The 21,383-nt window shown below is 38.0% G+C and overlaps 4 protein-coding genes across 4 annotated transcripts; 1 reads left to right on the top strand and 3 right to left on the bottom strand.

The window, feature by feature from the left end:
• Window positions 1-562: 562 nt before the first annotated feature.
• Window positions 563-4,739, bottom strand: LOC145913842 (torsin-1A-interacting protein 1-like). The gene is made up of 7 exons (XM_083001602.1): window positions 4,310-4,739; window positions 4,020-4,072; window positions 3,731-3,776; window positions 2,881-3,070; window positions 2,585-2,738; window positions 1,996-2,205; window positions 563-1,222 (listed from the first exon to the last, which is right to left on the bottom strand). Exons 1-7 carry the CDS (start codon window positions 4,548-4,550, stop codon window positions 1,007-1,009), a joined length of 1,110 nt encoding a protein of 369 aa, XP_082857728.1. The 5' UTR covers window positions 4,551-4,739; the 3' UTR covers window positions 563-1,006.
• A 2,132-nt stretch (window positions 4,740-6,871) lies between these two features.
• On the bottom strand, window positions 6,872-8,729 carry LOC145913426 (ATP-dependent RNA helicase DDX18-like). Its single transcript, XM_083001076.1, has one exon. It carries the CDS (start codon window positions 8,651-8,653, stop codon window positions 6,872-6,874), a length of 1,782 nt encoding a protein of 593 aa, XP_082857202.1. The 5' UTR covers window positions 8,654-8,729.
• A 484-nt stretch (window positions 8,730-9,213) lies between these two features.
• On the top strand, window positions 9,214-11,041 carry LOC145913094 (deoxynucleotidyltransferase terminal-interacting protein 2-like). Its single transcript, XM_083000627.1, has 6 exons — window positions 9,214-9,569; window positions 9,653-9,770; window positions 9,900-10,024; window positions 10,113-10,245; window positions 10,400-10,524; window positions 10,758-11,041. The coding sequence occupies exons 1-6, from the start codon at window positions 9,262-9,264 to the stop codon at window positions 10,843-10,845; spliced, it is 897 nt and encodes a 298-aa protein (XP_082856753.1). The 5' UTR covers window positions 9,214-9,261; the 3' UTR covers window positions 10,846-11,041.
• Window positions 11,042-11,180: 139 nt separating this feature from the next.
• Window positions 11,181-20,109, bottom strand: LOC145913093 (5'-nucleotidase-like). The gene is made up of 11 exons (XM_083000626.1): window positions 19,955-20,109; window positions 17,866-18,310; window positions 17,371-17,740; window positions 15,586-15,825; window positions 15,203-15,376; window positions 14,993-15,112; window positions 14,233-14,368; window positions 13,606-13,811; window positions 12,963-13,253; window positions 12,440-12,718; window positions 11,181-12,022 (listed from the first exon to the last, which is right to left on the bottom strand). Exons 1-11 carry the CDS (start codon window positions 19,971-19,973, stop codon window positions 11,612-11,614), a joined length of 2,691 nt encoding a protein of 896 aa, XP_082856752.1. The 5' UTR covers window positions 19,974-20,109; the 3' UTR covers window positions 11,181-11,611.
• Between the last annotated feature and the right edge of the window lie 1,274 nt (window positions 20,110-21,383).

Below are 21,383 nucleotides of genomic sequence, written 5' to 3'. Positions count from 1 at the left end.
CCATAATGTACTAAATGTGGTATATTCTAAGTCAAATGTTTGAAAGAAGCGGGAGTTCCGGTGCAATTTGTACATAACACAACCCACGTCTGCATTTTGAATCTCATTGACAGCTCTTGTCACCAAAAAATGTTTCGGTACAACGGGATAGTTTGTCAGAAAGCAGATATGTTCAAGCCGTAACGTTGAACTACCGCTTATACAATTTCGGTTTTATGCAGAAAAACGTAACTAGGTTGGGCAGCAGGGAGAAAACAGGATGTCATATGTTTTGAGCACCTGGCTACACTCACAGATTACAGAGATTAGCACGAAATAAAAATAATTTTTGTTTAGAAAGTTCGTGCCAATCTTTGCAATCGTCGAAAAAACTCCAGCACAATGATTTAGTGCTACAGCCAAACTTACTTACATAATACATATGTACGGGCTTTACTGTGGAGACGTATTGGTATGTTGGCAATATCTCTGGCCAAAACCTTAATTTCGTGCTTTTCTGAACCTTGCGTTGGTGCAAAATAGCTAACAATAAGATGAATAATTGCCTTTAAACATGAACTGAGCCCATTTTCAGAGCACTAATCAGTAACTGACTAACAGGGAATGACATAACAGTCTGGGCCTACAAGATAAGAAACAAATAACTTACAAAAAGGAGCAAAGTCGTGATTTGCAAGTCGGCAAAGTTTATGTAAAAAAAATATTCCAGCAATTAGACAAAATTTATATGGCAGCACTAAACAAATAGGTTATGCGTTGCTCTTAGGTGAAATTAGGCACAAACACATCTAACAAACATGGTCGTTTTCTTACATGCACAGTAAGCACAGTGATATTAAATGACCTTTGAAGAAATAAGTGCGCTTTTAGATGATTGAAACATTAGTAGGCCTATTAGGTCCAATAAGTTACCTGCAACTGTAATTGATTCGATATATTTCTCTATCTTTATGTTATTTTCATATGACAAAAGGGTTCAGCAACACATACAAATTTAGGCAAAACGTCAAGCATTACAAAGTGTTAGAGGATCAGCCTTCTTGACCCACGCTACAGCAGGCGTTATCCTGGACATTAACCCAGCAATCATGTCATCAGTCATAACACCTGGGTCTCTGGTTTGCAAGGAATGCTGGAGAAATTTATCTACAGTTTCATCCCAGAGCCTCGGTGGCAAGTTACTTAAATCTTGAGGTGAAGACGTCCAATCCCCATTTTCCACCTGCCAATAGGAACATTACATGTTACAAATATCATCATTGTAGTTGAATTTAATAATGCAATTGGGTGCATAAGCGTCGGTTTCTACCTACCGGTGATGACCAGTCTATCCTTTTTATGAAACATCTAAGTCGGTAGTCTGTGTATTAGTAGCCATGCGCCATGTGATAGTGCCATTGTAACGCTTTTTGTGTTATTTTTTCGATTCATGGCATGAATGATCTTATCGCCACAAGACATGAATCTTAATGTTCCGCAAGAAAAAAGTTTCAAACCCGAATCTTTTCTTGCATGTGCATTAATTTTTATGAGTATGAACAAACGCGATATGATCATAAAATACAACATTGGTTGCTCCAAACTTATGAAGGGTATTTAACTAAATTATTAGGTATTATCTTTATAGGGTAGTCATTCGTCACAAGGCTTGGCAAAATGCTAAACCCTAACAAAACTTTCAGACAAGTTTCTTGCTAAGACAGAGTCGGTTTTCTGTTAAACAAACGAGTTAAAAGCGATATTTTTACTCTGAGCTCACATGAGGCGTCAGTCACAAATATGTTTATTCGCCAAAGAAGCTTCGGGGCCGGGCAAAGATTTTACCTGGCCCTACCTGGAAATTGAAAAAAATCGACGCCTATCATTGTATGTGTTGCAGTAAGTGCAAAGCTGTACAATTCCTTAATGTCACCATAGTCATAGTAAAGCGTGGTAATTTTTACAACAAATTGCATTATTTACAATCTTGTACACAGTACACATGAAATACTTTACCTGCAAGGTGAAGACTATTGCCACATTTTTATATGGGGCATTATCATTTTCGCAGAATTGATAAAACACAGTTGTTGCTGCAGCTGGAATTAAATCCAAACGGTCGACAACCACAGCACAAGCACCAGACTCAAAGTGTGCAGTAAGCATTCGGTCAAGTTCGAACTTGGCTTCTGAGTCTGGAAGATTTTTCAGGTCGCCACCAGATATCTGGTAAAACAGGGTCAATTAATCATATCATGCATGAAGAGTAATAGTGTACAATTTTGGACATGCTACAACCCATACGCCTGGACAAGATTTTTTGTAGCAACATGGCTTCTGAATAAAATTACAATAAAAAATGCTTTTGTTTATGAGTTTTGTGACAATGCTACATGTTTGGAAAGTGGAAACATGCCTTTATAAGGCAAGGGTTTTTAGGTGAACATCTAAGAAAGTTTCTAGTTTTCACAGAGGGGCTTGACAGAAAATAATGATAGTGTATTTTTTATCTAAAAAAACAAAGGTATTTCACACTGTAGTTGAACTGCAAAATTTTCCTTTCAATATTTGTTTAAAGTCAGCATGATTAAACAGCAATACAAACCTGCATGCTGGGCTTGGTACAGTTGTTTGAGTAAGCAGTAGCAATGTTGCTGGCAAGACACTTGGTCGTTAAATAAGAAGTTTTATCTGAGGCAAGCATTAAAACAGCTGGCTGTCGGTTGTCTGAATTATTTTTGTGTTTCACCAGATTCACCCTTCGCAACACAATACCACTTTTAGTAAATCTTATGCACAGAGCATGTAAATTACAGTGAGTTACATTTTAACACTAGCTTTCATTAGGTGTTAGTTACACCACAAAAGGTAATGTTTGTGATAGTTGTCAAAACATCTTACTTGGCTATTTTCCAAAGAATTGCATCTTGTGAGCCAATTTCAGATGCCATTAATTTTAATTGGTTTTTTAGTTGATCGGCTGCATTTTCCATGGTGAAATGTGAGTTTTCAGTTGGAAAATATACAAACCACACAGCCATAGCAAGTACCAATAATGCGATGATCAATAGAGGCCCAAGTCTCGTTGGCTCTGTTATGAAATATAATTTTAAAAACATGTTAACTATTTGTTTGTAAAATTTGGCAGAAAAATTGAGAACTGATAATTTTTGTGTATTAACTATGAAACGTCCAATTCAACAATCCTTCAGAAAAGGTAATAAAAAGTGCCCATATATCTTGGAATTGTATAAACGTACACATAAAAATTCATACAGTGTTGACTAAAAAAAGGTCCACATTTTAAGGGTGCATATATAGGTTGGCACATAAGGTCGTACAAATTTAAAAAATTTAACTTTGTTAACTAGCTTGTGACATACTAAAGGTTGCCATCCTTTGTCCCAGGTCATTAGAAAGCATATGCTTGGTAAGCTATATGTTTTTTCTCATGTTTTATCATTCATCCACTTAAAAACAGTAAAATGACTAAAAATAGAACATGTCTGGGCATAAACTGTTGTAGCATTAGATAAGTCAAATGTATCTTGCAAAATATGAAAATAACAAAAAAAAGCAAAAAAAATAAAAATATTTTTTTCAAAACAATGTCATATTTTACCCTAATAAGTTTGCTGCTATTTCGGAATCTTACTGCTTTGAACATTATAATTTATGCTGCACATCAAACTAACACATCTGGAGGATCCAATCTATAATGCGAAATAAACACCTAATTACATATATATACCTTGCTTTTTGGGGGCTTTGTCTGGGGTTGTTACAACTTTTGTTTCCTAAAACAAATTTTTGTCAGGTAAAAAAGTTATTAGTATCAGTTGACTAGATATCTTTATTCATTACATAGACAACAAGTACAAAAATCTTCTTTTAGACAAGAACACTCTACTGACGCAACATTGTGTGGTGTATTTCCGTGGATTTGCATTTATGAGCCTTTTGCTATTTGTTACTGGGCAACACACAAAAACCTATTCCCACAATAAATATAGGCTACTAAACAAGGTGGTAAAAAGTACTTGTAATGTTGAATCTTTAGCTGTTTGGTCATCAGCATGAAAGCTTTCACTATCTGTATAAAAAAGATAAAAGTTGCAAGCTTGTTGCTTTCTTTGCAAATTGGAAAAAATGTTGTGTGAAAGTTCACCAATAATTCATGCAAAATAAATTAGTCCATGCAATAGCATACAAAAAGGTTATCATAATCCACACAATTAATGATTACCGAAAAAGTTCTCCCTGCAAATTACAAACCTTCCAATCTGGGCTGCATATATATTTTTCAAATGCAATGATTATCAATACATACCAAAGCTGGAACTCTCAGGTTGAGTTCCATATGTGAAAGTGCTTACATCTGTTTCTTCATCATATAACTCATCACTGCTGCTGTTGTTAGCTGTGGATTCATTTAGTTGTGAATCATCTAAGAGTGAACTTTCAGGCTGTATGTCTCGATTGATCTTTTTGATCCTAGAGGAGCGTCTTGGTGGAGTTTGTTTAGATTTTTTGCTATCCGTGTTGACTTTTGGACTTTTAGTCCTTACCATTCTTAAACTGTATCTTACTTGGGCATAAAACTTCTGCAAAAGCTTTTTTACAGTTACATGACGACAAAAAAATTTAAAATTCACTTGAAAACATGAGTTTTTTTAAAAAACATTTCACCCAAACCTGCTCAAATGCTTATGCAATGTAACCGTTTTCACGCACAATTCCTTCAAGATATGCCGGCCGAATCCAAATCTTTCATATTTTGGCACATTCCCCCCATACATTACAAAATTTGTCACGTTTCGCATGATTAAACAGCATTTCACCAGGTATGTTTGGTATTCTATGGTTAGGTCGGAAACCATATTAAAATATTAACAAACATGTTTACCGATGAAACATTCGCTGTATTACTAATAGTAATTTACCATTAGTAAACTTAAGTTAAAATGCTGAAATACAAACATTTTCACGCAGCCCACTTCTACGCTTGACTGCTATCAAGTCGCGTCTGGAATTTGTATTTTACCTTGTGCGCTGTGACGGGTGAGGGCCGGGGCTTGACTTTGATCCTCACCTCAACGTTCGTTTTTTTCACCTCAATTTTTCTGGCATTTTGCCCGCATAGTAAATTCTGTCTTACCTGAAGTGTCTCGTCACAGGCTATTTGTTACACTTCGGTGTCACTTCGAATTTGTAGAAATACAACGCGTGGGACCTTTCTCACGCCATAGCCTACCAACTGTTAATCTGATAGATGCCACAAGCTATAACCGTCATTTACCTGTCGCGAATGGGGCGATAACGACTAGGACATGTTATAATATTAAATGGTTTTTGGATATACCGGAGAAGTATAGGGCGCCCCTGTATGTGATGTAAGTCTTTTCAAACCTCACAAGCCGTAACGCCAACCATATTTTTTCACAGCGGATCCTTTTTTACCGCAAAGGCCAAACGTTATATCCAATAATTTAGGGCAGTGGTCCTTAAGTTTCAAAACAACTTCCACAGTCCGGTATATTCATAAAATGTTAGCCAAAATGTATTAAAAAGAACATGGAAATAAAGATTAAAAAGGCAAAAATATGCACTTTGAACCATAAGAAATCCATTTACAAAATCCTTTGAATATTTCTTTAACATGCTCTTTTGAAGCCACTTTCCACTCTTTTACATTTACACCCGTCTTTTGACACTTTCGCTAGTTATGTCGCTTGTGGTATGTCTTTCAACTTGCGTTACTTCTTAGTCTCATTTGTTGCACAATCGCCGTAATTATCTCTTGGCTTTTGTATTGTCTTTCATATTGTCCCACATATTTCACGGTTTTAGGATCCTTTCGTGTGGTCTCACAGATCACGGTTTTTGGTCAGAGACATTGGCGTCGATTTAGGGGTGACATGTCACCCCTCACAAACAAACAGGGGTGACAATGCATGCCTTGATTTTGTTTAAATTAAAAATTATTGTCAGAAAAATCACATACATTATACCATGCGTTAAGCTAGTTTCAAACGACCTGTGTTATCACCGTCACAATCAGGAGATACACAAGTATCTCGTGGACTGTTACGCAACAAAGTGACACGAAACGGAATTCGCGTCGTTTGCCTACGTTTAGGGCGATACGACTGACGGAATGTTTTTTGCGTGTTTCAAAAACCTGGAAAAGTCACCCTTAATATTTTACAAAACGTAAAAAATCGACGCCTATGGTCAGAGATCATAACTTTTGTTCTGACGGATCAGTCCAGATCTCAGTTTTGGTTTCAGTTCGAACTTGGGTCCAGGAATAGACCATCGGTGACGGGACCTACAGTCATCATGCTGTCTGACTGAGACTTTTGACAGACTCGATGTCGGGTTCGTGAAAATGCAAGACCATCAAACCGTGTCAACACTACACATCTCAATCGAACCAATGCGATTTTTGGCAGCAGCAAGTCTTATTACGCAGATGAGCTTATCGCATTGAAAACACTAAAACAGATTTTGCGGCTCGCTGGTGTTTGATGTTTTCTGCAAGCAAGTGGCTCTAGATAAGTTCGGCGTGGGCTACAGCAAAGTTCGAATAAAATGCGCCATATTTCAGGTTTTAACCAAATTTTAAACGAAACTGTACATGGTATAATAGTTCGAAAATGTTGCCAACCCCGGCTGTATGCAGTTAAAGTTTAACTTATGGCATGTGTCGACTAACAGGGTGGAAATATCAACAAATAACTTTATATGTTAGATTTGTAAGTGACAACTTTTTTAGCGTTATCAATGTTAAAATTAAATACTACGTTTTAATATTGTAGACATGACAACATTTTGACAATTTGTATTTTTCCTATGTATACACAACACACATCTCCACAAATTGCAGCATTTAGGAAAATTGCCTTCTGTCATTCTTCTTCTTGCCAACCTGTTTGAATATCTTGGATTTTTGACTTTGATTCTTGTATTGATTTCTGCGTACATCTTTGCTTGCTCTTTTACTGTGAACATTGAGGTCTACATGAGGTGGAACAGTAAATCCAAACGACGATGCCACTTTCTGTAAATCAAGAGTCTCCACATTGAAAATGGATTTGAGAGAATGGGACGCATAAGCTCTGATATAAGACTTGTATGCCTCTTGTGATGATTTGTGGAGAAAATAGTTCTTTTGAATAAGTTTTTCCAGCTGATTTTGTATGTTTGCGATCTTGGACCAAGAAAACTCAAACTCATTTAGAGGCACTTTGGCATGCCTCAGGTATCGAAGAAACCCAAGTTCTTCAGGGCGAAGAATTAATAAAGCATGCCCTTTGCCATGTACACCACGAGCTGTTCTTCCAACTCTATGAATGTATTCCTTAGGATCATCAGGTGGGTCGCATTGAACAATCCAATCGACCTCTGGGATGTCTAGACCTCTTGCTGCGACATCTGTACACAAAAGTGTGCCCTTCTCTGCATTGCAAAATTGGAAGAATGTGGTTGTACGCTTGGTTTGTTTTTGTCTTCCGTGAATGCTCAAACATGGCAAATCAATGTAGTTGAGCAGCTCATAATGATATTTCACACTCATGCAGGAAGAAAAGAACACCATAATCTTTTTGTCCCTGTTGCGCCGCAAAAATGTGAACAGCACAAGAAATCTTTTTTCCGATGGACAAACAACATAACCCTGTTCAAGGCCTTCTCTGGTAGCCTCCGACTTCACATCATCTACCCCAACATACAGGGGCATTTTCTTGAGTGAAACTCTTGCCAAATCTTCCGTTTTTTTAGTCTGTGTGGCAGAAAAGAGCATGGTTTGTCGGCGCTTGGGCAAAAGCCTAATGATCTGTTTCATTTCTTCTTCAAAACCAACTTCTAAAATACGATCAGCCTCATCTATTACAAGACACTGCAGATTGCGATACATAAACTCTGGGGTATTTTGCAAGTGATCAAGTAGCCTACCAGGTGTTGCAACCAACAAGTTAATGCCATTACCCAACTTCTTTGCTTCTGAAGATCGATTGCTTCCACCCATGATGAGTCCAAATGTCTGACAATGGTGTTTCATCACATCTTGGCAAACACCATAAATTTGCATTGCCAGCTCTCTAGTTGGGGATATAATAATTATTCCGGTTCCATTTCTTGGCATGAATTTAAGCTTGTACAAGAGCTCAACTGCAGGAATTAAAAATGCCAATGTTTTGCCACTTCCAGTTTTTGCAGCAGCCAGCAGATCACGCCCCTCAAGCAAAGGTGGAATTGATTTTGCTTGAATTTCCATCATGTGGGTAAATCCCATTTCTTCAATTCCTTTTAATGTAAGATCACTTACACCCAACTTAGTTAATGATAAAAAGGAAGTATCATCAACAGGGTTTTCTTCAAGCATTTTTACCGTCAATGACGTGTCAGGAACAGTTGAAACAACAGTATGCAATTTTTCCTTTTCCATATTTGTGTCATTATCGATTTTCACTACAGTTTCAGGAGTATTGCTATCTTCTGCTTCTTCTACCTGTTTTGAGGTAGTTTGACCATGAAGTTTAGAATAGTCAGTTTGTGGCTGAACAACACTTTCTTCATTTTGTAGAACTCTATCACGGAGCAGCTTTAATTGTTGTTGCCTCTGTTTCCGTTTCGCCAACTTTTGCCGAACCTTCCTCATATGATCAGCCATAGTTAATGCTATGTACGTTTTTAAATATATTTGAGTTTACAATGAGTATTTATGTCAACTAAAATACTTTTCTAAACAAAACCTAATAAGTAAGAGCTGGGGTAATTAATGATGTTTTTTTGATTCCTAAATGAATCGTTGAAATAAGTTGCAAACACACACAAACAAATCTAAACAAACGTCATTTTCTCAAAACTTTTGTAAGCGCCCGAATGTCCCAGTATGAAATGCACTATTCTTCCTGAATTAACATTTCCTTGGAACAATTTAGCACGTGGTTTATTTTCGCTACAGCAATTCTGGTGATTTCCCTACTCACAGCTTACATTGAATTTCACTAAAAACGTTAATTTTCTTTAAAGTAAAAGCGTATAACATAAATGATTCCTATGTAATGTTTTTGTTAGTTGTTGTGATGTATTAACCAGAATGTGTCTCATAGGAAAATAATTTCACAGAAACGAGGTCGTTGAAAAGCTAACGCGTTGTTTATTTTAAACCCATCGTATGTTGCGTGCTTGGCAAGCATTTTCCTTAAACTATTTCTCTTTTTTAGACTTGTTGAACTAATGTTAAGTGTATCAGGTTAAGGTTTGGTGAACGTAGTAATGCCTCGCAGAAGTTTGCGGATACGATCACGAAAGGAGAGTGAAGATGAAGTGGAAAAAATAGACTCCCAGCCTGAAAAGAAAAACGATGTTTCTTCTTATGTCAAGTCCTCCACTTCATTGCTCCTTGACCAAAGTCCAACAACCACATCAGACGAAGTAGAGAATGAATGTTTTTCAGACGCGGATAGTGATGATTTAGAATCATTTGCGGACACTTTTGCAGATACAGTGTTAAATAGATTATGTATCCAAAATAACAAGAAATCAACAATGATTTCACACAAGCAGGAAAGCACAAGCAAACCGTAAGCAAATCATACAAGCCTTGATTTTGTTTTGTGCCCAATTTTATTAACCTTTTCATAGTGTTACTTTTGATATATTTCAGTTCGTCAACAATAGATGTTGGTGATCTTAATTTGGATGGCTACATTTCAGTGGACACACCAAGTGTTGGAAACAGAAAAATATTAGACCTTTACACTGGGACAGGAAAAGACGATCCAGTAATGAAATATTATGTTAAATAAAGTTGGTGTAAAAATGTCATACACTTCTATTTTGGTTACATAGCAAGATGACTTTTTGATACTAACATGAGCATAGACACTGCAAAATATTGGTTTGTTCGGCAGGTGATGAAATACTCTGTGATTACACCAGACTTTGAGACAAAGCATGAAGTACCCAAAGAACTTGGAAAAAGAGCCCTGAAAAAACAGCGAAGAGCTGAAAGAAATGCAACATCAGGAAAAAAATGGTATACTTTTGAAACCTGCATTTAATTTTCCATAATTTGCAAGTCCAACAGTTTATTCACATAATATAATTTTTATGTTTTTGTGTAGGTTCAACATGAAAGCCCCAGAGTTGACCGAGGAAGTAAAACGAGACATGAAAATATTGCAAATGCGTTCGGTGCTTGACCCGAAAAGATTCTACAAAAAGAATGATAGAAAGACTATTCCAAAATACTTTCAGGTTATATTTTGTTGTTTATGTAAACCATTACTTTAAAACAATGAAGTTCCTATTTTGCTATTGTAATAGTTATTTTAGTTGCAGAACAACTTTTTGTTACTTATCACATTTACACAAAAGGCTCTAATTTTAATTGGTTTTGATGTCTTGACAGATTGGGAAGGTTATGGACAATGCTGCTGACTTCTACAGTTCAAGGGTGCCAATGAAACAGCGCAAAGCCACTTTGGCCGACGAACTGCTTGCAGATGCCAACTTTAAACGCTACCAGAAGAGAAAGTAGGTTTTTTATTATTGGTACACAAAGGGAATTTTCGTTTTATTGTGCTACTTCCCTAAACTATATGAGTGGCTTCTGTCAATTTGAAAAACCACCAATGCTTGTGTCCCAAATATTTTTCTTACCAGGGTATTTACATCAGCCATGCATTTATGAAAGTTCTTGAAAAAAGTTGTTTAAATGTTTGATCAAGTATATAAAGGTTGTTAAACTTGACATTTTGTTCCTCCAGGTTTAACGAAATACAAGCAAAGCGTCGTGCCATGGGTGGTTTCCGAAAATTTCAAACTCGACGAAAAGGAAAGCGGAAGGCTGCTTAAAATTGTGTGCCATAAAAATTGTCTCCTTAACTGTAAGCTCGTTGGAGCGAGTCGAACGAAACCAAATGTTGGATTGGTGTTTATTTGAAACTTAGGCTTGCAGTGGTGGATATGCAATAAAGCTAAATTCATTCTTCAGCCTACACAATATGTGGTTGAATATGTATTGCAACAATAAAACTTTGTCGGATTATCACTTGTGAAAGCCTATTTTTTTTGCATTACTTCATTAAATCGAGTCACACATTAATTCAACACAATTAAGTTGCCACATTAACACCTTATGAAATCGTGCGCTGCGTCAGCTGGCACAATGGAATTTCAACTGTATGAAAGTTTTGCCACCCGTTGTGACAAGGTGACCTCATGGTGTGAAATGGAATAACAAGTGTTGATAGAAACATCAACACAAAGCAGGGATACAAACAAGAAACAATTCGGAACATGGCAGTAAAAAAATCAGCGATTTGTTCATTGCTTCTTTTGCGCTATGCCGACGTTGCGTCAGAACTCATAGCTTCCTCATAACAAAACAATTAAAACGTTCGCGCGATGGCGATCACCAAGCAACAATTAAAAGTAAATAAATTTGTTTAAATCATCAATATATATATAAATCTCCTAAAAAAGCATACATGCTATATATTAATATATGCCCAAAGGCATAACAATAAGCGCAAAGGTGCAATTATCATTTTGCATTCAATAAGCGATTGTATAAACACTGAAGCAGGCGGTGCCAAAAAGGCATAAAAGCGCAATAAAATTAACTTTTCGTAAAATCCGTTGATTTGCATTGAATAATTCGTCCTTCGATAAACGGAAGAACTTGCCATTTCAAATCCTGCAGCGAGGAATCTCGTTCCTTGCGGAGTTTTAGGCTTTCCTTGGGCAAAATACGTTGTCTCTGTGCTGCTACCTCGAGCGCAACAGTTGAGCCATCGTTTTGACCACTAGGGGCGTATGTGATAAAGTTGGGTGTGTGCACGATTTGCGTTTCAGTTTGTGCAGGAGAGCTTTGTTTGTTATTGTTGATGTCCGGCAACATTCCCATTGACCTTTTAATCATTTCAAGGGGGGCCTCATTCGAACCGTTTGGACCAGTCGCCATAAGAGCTTGGTGGGGATTGGCATCCTTGTTTGAGGAATGAATTTTTCCGTCTTCTGATATTGTGATCTGACGTATAGGTAATTGTTACGATATGGCCATAAAATTTTAAATATGCTACACGTGGTTATGGCTTAATAGTTGTTGGGAGAAAGTTAGAAGTAAGCGCGAAGAGCCTGAAGTCTTTTAAATTCGTCATTGTACTGTATATCCTACTGACATACTATAATCCAAAATTTATGCTTTATTCTATCACAAGTAACAAGATGGCGTTTGTTTATGAGTTGTAAACTGTTAATTTTAATCGTTAGTCGCCGTCAAAATGTAAAAACCATCACTGCCATGGACATTTTTACATGGAATCGAAAATTTATACGTCCTAATATTTGCCATCCAGCATAAAAACAAACCAAAAATTCATGATGACGGGCAAACCATACATGATCTAATTATATTAACCTCGTTGTTTCAATCAAACTCGTTTACCTTGCATGAATTTTCTTCCTCGAACTGTAACAGTTGGGAAACATTCTTGATGTGGTTTCTGACCACAGTTGAGAGTAAAGGACCTGAATCGGGATCAGTTTTGATTGTACATGTCTTCAAACAATCATAGCCGTCTTTTCCTCGAGCAACGTAGGCCTTTGTTGCCATAATGTAGACGCGTTCCATTTCCAACGGCACTCCACGAATAACAACACTTCCTGGGACAATCCTTTTTTTGGGTTCCTCGTTCGGATTGAAAGCAAAACAAAAGTTGGAAATCTGTACACAAGTGTTTGTTGTTTGTTTACGTTTCGTTTTGAAACTAGAACGAATTGCGTGGTTGTACGTGTACGGGTCTACCGTTTACTTCATCATTTTGCAAACATTAGTATTTTTAAACGTATTTTTTTCGTAATTATTAATTCAAAAGGTGCGCAAATAATCTTTAGTAGGCTACAAAATCATGCAAACGTGAATTCAATCCCGTTTTTTGATGCTTGGCATCATTTTGTAAATCAACTACCTGTGGAAAACGTCCTTCACGTTTCGGCCACTTGCTGACTCCATTTTCTAAAGCTTCAAGAAGTTCTCGCCCGGTAACCTCAATTGTTACCACAGTGTCGCTGATTGGCAGAATCTTCATGAGATCGTCCAATCGAAAGTTGCCACGTGCGTGTATGTCATCAGAACGAAACGTACCCGAGTTGATGAGAACAATATCAGCACGTGTCACCGCTGCCATTATGTCGGCCACGAGGTTGCCGAGGGCCGTTTCTTTCGTTCGCACGGAGTCAAATCTCCCATCCAGGTCAGCCTGTTGATGAGATAGATATTATTTCTGTAAATATCCCACTTAATGCAGAGCAGGAATTTTATGGCATATGATGCACCTAACCATAAAACAATACATTTTATGAGGTAAATATTTCTAACTATGTGTAATATATCTAGCAAATACTCGATATGTGCAAACTTAAGGCATTTTGCGTTGTTTTACAATTTTTTTAGAAAGTCTTAATTAGGCCCGAAAGTACACGAGACGAATGCGGCAGAAAGTAAATTCAATTATTTTACGCAGTTGTGATGTAACAAGGCTCTGTCCCAGTACTACGAGTATGAAGTCATCACGTGCACTTTTTCATGTGAATAACAAATTTAAAACCAACCTTGATTTCGCCGATTTTTCTATCCAAGCTTGTTTCCAACGCTGACATGTACTTCTGTACGATTCCCGCCATTTCCGCATTTTTTGGTATCTGCTTTGTGACGTCATAGCGGATAAGTTGAATGTCCACACACCCATCGTCACGCACAAAGACGTCAACGCTAGAGAAGTTTCGAAAGTCGGTGCCGCTTTTTAAAACCAGGCACTCTGCAATGCAATGTATTGTTGCGTTTTTGTGGCAAACCACATTAGACAAGCATCGCAGAAATGAATTTAACAAGTATCAACCGTACCAGCTGTACGTAAGTACAATCACTGATTTCGAAAATTATTCTTGGTAATAAAACCTTGTTTGTGCATCGGATATTGAATGATTTAACAGGGGAACTGCAATTGGAAAATGTTCACGAAGGCTAAGGTCAGTCGATTAACCATTGAACGCAAATATATTTCGCTTATAAGCAGTGTCTTGTGCAAATAAAATCTTAAAGGTACAAATTGTCGCACATGTTGGCACAAAAAATCTAATAAGATCAACTATACTATTGCTGGTAACAAATCAGCAATCTTCCAGTAGTTCATGTGGTAACCTATGCTTGTAACTTAATGTACAATTATTGATATTTACCGTCAATTTCTTTGACGCCGTAGTCATGATCATGACCTCCCAATATGAGATCAATATCTGGGACAAGACGAGCTAGACGTTCGTCATTCGGCCATCTCATATGAGTGAGGGCTATTACGAAATCTGCACCTTCCTCCTACAAAACAATAACATCAAAATGTAATAGTGTAAGCTGCAGACAGATGGCCACTGTTTCGACCTTAAAGGTCTCATCAGTGCAGCTGGTGTGACTTTCAGACGACTTTGCTGACCAAACGGCCAAGCAAAGACTTCCACTTTGTATGACTTCCACTATACACCGTCATCCGTTGGGCACCAAACTAGGTGCAACCTTACGGAGAAAACAAGGTGGGAACACCATGGCCAAGCAAAGCTCAACCAATAGTGCCGTCAGGCCCCGTGTCAAAATAATCCTAAGATAAGCAAAGTCATATTATTGGCTCCACTTTGCTTGTCAAAATATAAGTTTATGATACCAAACGAAAATTATCATAGTTTTTTGCACCTAATATGAGTTTCACTACTAAAGATTATTGCGGATAACAACGTTCTAGATTGGCATCTTTAAATCTGCTATTGATCATAACATTTCGGAAAGCTGAGAATCAATAAGGATTATTAGCTACATTTATTCACATTTTTCTGTCATATTCCGACTGATGATGTCACATGAGCAACACAGATGAATAGTAAACACTGCTGCATAATGAACATGTAATTTTTAGAGGTCGCAAAATCACAGAGCATAGCTTGTACTTACTCTAAGTTCGGCCGCAATTTCTCTTCCTCTTTTAACGTAGTCTTGAAAGTCGAGGTGACCTTTATCCATGGTTGCCAGTGTGTCCAACCATTCTTCCTCAACCAAACCAAGCAAGCCAATCTAAATGGAAAGATTCAAGCTTATATTGTATTCTTTATCGGGTTTGGAACTGTCATGGGTCGAGTGCCTTGTTTTGTCACATTAGCTTACTTTTAATCCGGCGTGCTCAACCATATGTTTAGTTTTTCCTTCTGCTAAGTTTTTCCCGGTGAGCTGGTCGATCACGTTGCTAAGCAACCACGTCGATCCCATTTTCTTGATGCACTTGGTGGCGTGTTCCGCTCCGAAGTCGAATTCGTGGTTGCCAAACACCGCCAAATCAATCTGCAAACCAACAGCCCGAATTGTGTTTGAAAGGCCTAATGGGTTGTATGTTTGTAACGAAACATTACACGGCAAGCGACAAACAAACGTCGACCAGTGTAGCGAGTATAATTAATCGCTCTTCTTACGTTAGCATGAATAACAATACCTCGAATGTCAAATACAACAAACGCAATACAATACGTCTGCGAGCAAGCATTCAGACTCACCTTTAGCAAATTGAGAACCTCAATCATGTGCTCTCCCTGGGTGGCGCAACTGAGCGTGGAAGGGTTAAGGCAATCTCCACCGAATATTATGAGAGGGCGTTCCCCAGTTTCCCGTATAATCCTCTCGGCTTGCTGGTTGATAGCGGTTGCAAATCGAGACGCACCTCCAACTGGTTCCTTGCTACGCTCAGAAATTTCGTACACGTCGTTGAAGTGGAGAATGCTCAGACGTTTTCGAACCTTGCAATACGTTTCAATTGATTATGTTTACTTCGGTAAAATAGTTAGTTAGCTTTAAACAAATTCATATAAGTAATGAAGCTTGGTTACAAAAGCGTACAATTTTTTTAGGGGTGGGATTGCTTTTACAACATTAACAGCTGTATATGTTATTAACTTGATACCCTCTAAAAACGAGTTACACGCAAGGCATTTGCGATTTCTCCATCTACCCGAAAAGTGTATGATAGTTACTCATTTGCAAACAAATCAATATTTTCATTAAATTAAACCGAATTTTAAAAAAATAATAAGTTATGTTGTAATGAAGTTATTGTCCATTGGTACAAAACCGGTGTCGCAAGTCACCGAGCACATGGAAACAATGTAATCAAAAACCCTGTGTATTTTGTCCTATTCAAAAACCTTTCACGTTCTTTCACGTGTTTACAGTGGGTCAAGTTGCACAAAGTAGGTAACACGCACAGACTGAATTCCACAGTGTGCGTTACCTTAAAACACACACGCCGTACCAGGATACACCAGGTACGCTTGAAGGGTAAATGCGGTGCTGGCGTTTTTCACCCTGCAAAGTTCGCCTGTTGGCACTGCGCCCATAAGAGAACCTATTTCAGTCACAATGGTTTGCTCTCTCTGACTCATAAAAGACGAGACACGACTCTCGGGGTTCAATAGTCGCGAGAAGTAGTTTTCGATGACGGGGATTTACCACTTGGCCAAGAAGTGGTTTTGCTTGCTGTACTCGTTGCTAGGGTTTGAACAAGATTGGACTTGGGTTTGGCCCAAGTCATATTTTTTGTCAAGTCCAATTGCTAGTGATGGCATTTACATCGACAGTTCTGCACTATTGGAGATGTAGATTGTGGGATAGTTAAAGCCAAGAACGTGGTTGCAAAAACACGTGTTGCACAATATTGTACACACCTAATACATGGGCATACGAAAGTATTGTTTCATTGAAACTACGCTCAGCTCAAAGGGATTTTACCCTAGTAGAGACTAGAGTTTGCTTGCAATGAATAATGCAAAATGACCGTTGATCAATACAAGCCGATACTTTCAGGTACTAGACGTTGCCTATACGCTCAATATAAATATAGCGGTTTCGAAAATTCCACATGTCATTGTGGGCGGCGATACAACAAGCTTATATACCATTGAAATTTAAATGACTGTGTCACTAAAACTGCCATTAGGACGTGACGTCGCAAAAAAACGCATTAATCACAACCGCCCACACTGCCTTGTGCATTTTTTTGCGTTGTACGAGCCGATACCAACGTTGTTGCATGATCTGGGATGATACGTGGGTTAAACCCTTAAACCAAACCCATACAAAACAGCAAAGCACTCTCTTTACCTCTTAAAGCCAAAACTAATTTGTTTTTCGGAATCATCTGGCGTTAGAAATCAATTGAAAAAATTCGATAGTTATGTAATTGTATTATAAAGTGCGGTATCATTTGCAATGATCTATTTTTGATTCTCTATGCAGGGCTTAGTTAATTGTCAGCATGTTGGCACCACGAACACAATAAAACTTACCCCAGGTGGAAGAGCTTGAACGGGAGCAACCTTTTCCGGTGCCAATACATCTAGGTCGGAACTTGAAACGGTCTTTTTTCCACCTTTTCTCCGTTTTCCTCCTCTGTCCTTGGCCACCTCCTTTTCACTTTGTTTGTCAAAATGACTCTTAAGCCAACGTTTCTCCAGACCCCTGGTTACGTCAGTTATTGCGAGTCGCTGGGTCTCCAAAAGGTCGGCTTTGCTGGCCGTTTTAAGACCCACGTCATTGTCAGTAGATGCTATTTGTTTGTTGTCATCTGAATCGTCATCCACAGAACTGTCTTGCCGCGAGATGGCGCTCTGTTGTGTGACAGCGTTCTTGCTGGTTGTGCAGCCCATCAACTTTGCACTGAAAACATAAAGCAAAGTTGGAAACCTAACTTTCCGAAAGGATTTGACGGTATCATGTCCATATTTTCAATTAAACCAAGCCAATAAGTAAACAAATAAAACAGAAGAGCAGTTTTTAATTACCTTGTACACGAAGTAGTGGATTTTTTGCAACAAGTTAATTTGGGAAAACAATTACAGGCATTTTCAGTATACACGTCGTCGTCAGCTGTGCTACCAATCGAAGACAACGAGTCGCTGCTGTTTTTCTTTGGGAGCCTGCTCTGATTAGGTTCAATGGAAGTACTGCCGCTACTTCTTGTGCGAAGACTCTGCTTTCTTTTGGAAGCCTTCTCCTCCACACGACAAAGATGAAAAACCGCTTTTAGTTGATGGTCGAGTGCCGATTTTGTGGTGCAGTTTTTGACAAAATTTTCGTGATTCTTCGAACTGTGGATATTTTGTTGGATTTGGTGGTGATTGTTACAATCTTCTGTGGTTGGACAAGTGCTCTCAACTTGATAGACTTCTGTGCCGCCTAAGAACTGTTCTTCGAAATGTTCGCTATTTTCAAGGTTTTTCCTTCCATCTAAGCAAAAAATAAGAAATATTTAAAACATTTTACTTTGGCCACGCATTACATGAAAACAACAGCGCCTATCACATCAACAAGCACAAATGTCTATCATATTAAAATACGTTTGAAAGTTACCGCAGTTACTATCACCACAACGAAAATATTTGTTCCGAAACGCTAGGGCACTTAACACAAACACTTGGGTCAAAATTTATGAGTAAGCAATAATCAACATACTTACAAAAAAAGACACTGCAGGGCTACATCACCAAACAAAAAGCTTTGGACACGAAAATATTTCATTTTCCACATAATTGAGAACAAGTCATTTATTTTACATTATTGCTATTGTGATGCGACAAACGAACATAACTTCAATACAATGACAAGATTTAATCTCAACTTTGTGTTTGTCTCTACAAGAATTTGTGTATTAGTCAGGTAGCAGCAGTTTGTAGTTGAGCCTTCGGACGAAGTCTATGATGCAGTAACTCGTAATACGACAGGTCTTGACGTCTATATGTTATTCATATACGCGTCGTTACAGTGTTCTTGTTACGCGGTAGGCTACGTTCGCAAGAGGAGCAATCAGGTGACCTTTTTAGTCACATTAAGAGATGTTACTGTAGTTTTCTGAGCTACGTTGCCATTTGCGTAATTACATTAACGCATTACTGGGTTTATCGGCAATTGTGAACTGTCAACATCCGTACATTTTATCCCCGAAGTTGGCGAGTAGCTAGGGAAGTTAATCTTGTCAATTTTCGATTGAAGGCTGTTTCGTATTAATTATGAAACCGTATAACAAAAAAGAAATTTTAAGCAACGAATTAGGATTGTTTACGAAAATCTTCAACCAGGAAGACAAAAAAATGAGGTTTAAAATTTTTTATCCGGCCCCAATTGCTAACGAAAGGCATCAGGTTTTATGTCAAACATTTTTTCTCACGGGCCAAGTCAATATAAAACACTCATTCATTGCAGACTAATAAATTGCCCGTCAGCGTTGGCTTCTATATATACTGGACAGGTGGGAGCGCTAGACGAGAGTATTGTACTATGACGCTAATGGCAACGTCCATTATGAGTGCATGTGCGAGTGTGTGCGAACGCGCAACAACGCTCGGCGACGAAACCCCGAATCGCCGATTGATTGCCAGGTACCGGCGACTGGACCTTGATATTGAACTTCCATGACCTTGCTTTGCAATAGGTTACTGTTCAGGCACTCAACGGCGGCATAACAACAACAAATATGTCCGTGTAATAAGATCGTAAACTATTTTTTATGCATTGCAAGTTTATAACTGCAGTGTACACAACATTTTCAGGAAAACGACGCATGATATTGGTTCATAAACATTTAGTGCGATTAGCACCACCAAATCCGGAATGATTTGCAGGATTGGCCAATTGGGTATTTAAATTGGTTTACAACCTCGCAGAATGCAAAAGCACACAGAATTGTTAACATACGATTGGTGCGACGGCGACAACATAGCAAATCTGCACAAGCTCAGTCAAATCAATGTCAAGCTGGAACAAACATTCTTCTTTAAATATTGAAGTAAAAACCCATTACATGATGGTTGCGTAACAGGCTAAGGGTGGTGTATCTCGCCACCGAATAAATAGAAACAAAATGAATGCACTTACCTTTGCAAAGTTCCTTCATACTGTCCTTCGGTTACCCTTCGTCTTGCCTTGCACTGGTGATATGCTGTCTTCCTAACTACTACTCAGCCTAAACTTTTTGAGTGTATCTGTACAATTAACAGAAGCATGCACTCTCACATATAAATAACGATTGTTGATTATCTGTGTGTAAGATAATGATATCTAGTACATATTGGGTTATAAACATGATTAACTTTAGCAATGGTGCGGTTTGCATACTGAAAATTGTTATAATTTGTCAAAAGATGAATATAATTTGACAAGAAAAACATCAGAAAGTCAAATGGAGCAGTGTTGTCAGGCATGTACTCCGTTAACAACAAGGCTGACTTCAGTCTGAACGATGGCTCACACAAAAGGAAACATAAAACAGCGCAACGACCGCACATAAAGCAACGCCCGTTGCCATACACGGCGTTACAAAAATAGGTTTGGCGTATTTGCAGTCACCACATTAACTTGTTCGTGAAGTTTAATTATTTTAACAACAAATTTCTCTCTAGCTTTTACATTAGTGCTAAATTTTGCAAACAATTTTTTTAAATAGAAAAAATATTGCCGCTATATAAGATTAACAACAATATTTGAAACGGCGGGTGAGCTACCATATTGATTTTACGTGTGGACGAAACAGCTGACGCTTTAGTCATGTGATCTTGCGTCAGAACCATAACAAACTCTCTACACATGAGTGGTCATACTGCAACCTTTTACTATTTTATTAACTCTGGTCTAACCTAGCTGATTTCTTGGTAAATTAAATTTTCTGCCATAGACGAACATTCGTTTTATTTTGGTCCTGTCGTAAACTCTGTTTGTTGAAAATAAACTCTGCACATGATAGGCTATATCTACACACTTTTCCATAACTGTACATTTTTTCTCCTAGTTCAAACTGTTGTAGTGTAATGTCATAGTATACTACGCGGTAACATATTTTCTATGAATATTGGATGATAGAGAAACATTATTCTGATTACAAATGATTGTCGGTGTGCTTGTCTAACGCAAAATGGGCCTGGGTAGTGTTGAAACTACTTCTGAACGTTTTATAATGGTATGACGCCTACGAGAACGTATGCCTCAGCTGTAGCATCATCAGTATGTAACACCATAAATTTAGATTCCTCGCCTTGATGTACGCCTACCCTCTGACGAACGTTCATCTTTTTTTAACTGGTTGTGCGGTTGGTAGGCCATATGAATTTGCTTTGAGAAAACCTACCGTAATACAGCCTAAAACTATTTTTATACCTAATATGCAATGCAAACTATACTTGAGACGGCTTGATAAAAAGCATGTTATTACCACTGGAAGGAAAACATCTCACTAACTTGCACATCGTTAAATCTGAAAACTCAAACATATTTTTGTTGAAATTGATACAATAGTTAAAAAGCACGGTAC

This window comes from Ascidia mentula, chromosome 9 (assembly GCF_947561715.1).
Source record: "Ascidia mentula chromosome 9, kaAscMent1.1, whole genome shotgun sequence".
Classification (NCBI taxonomy): domain Eukaryota; kingdom Metazoa; phylum Chordata; class Ascidiacea; order Phlebobranchia; family Ascidiidae; genus Ascidia; species Ascidia mentula.
Note: the sequence above shows the minus strand (reverse complement) of the source record. Positions and strands in the feature narration are given on the sequence as shown.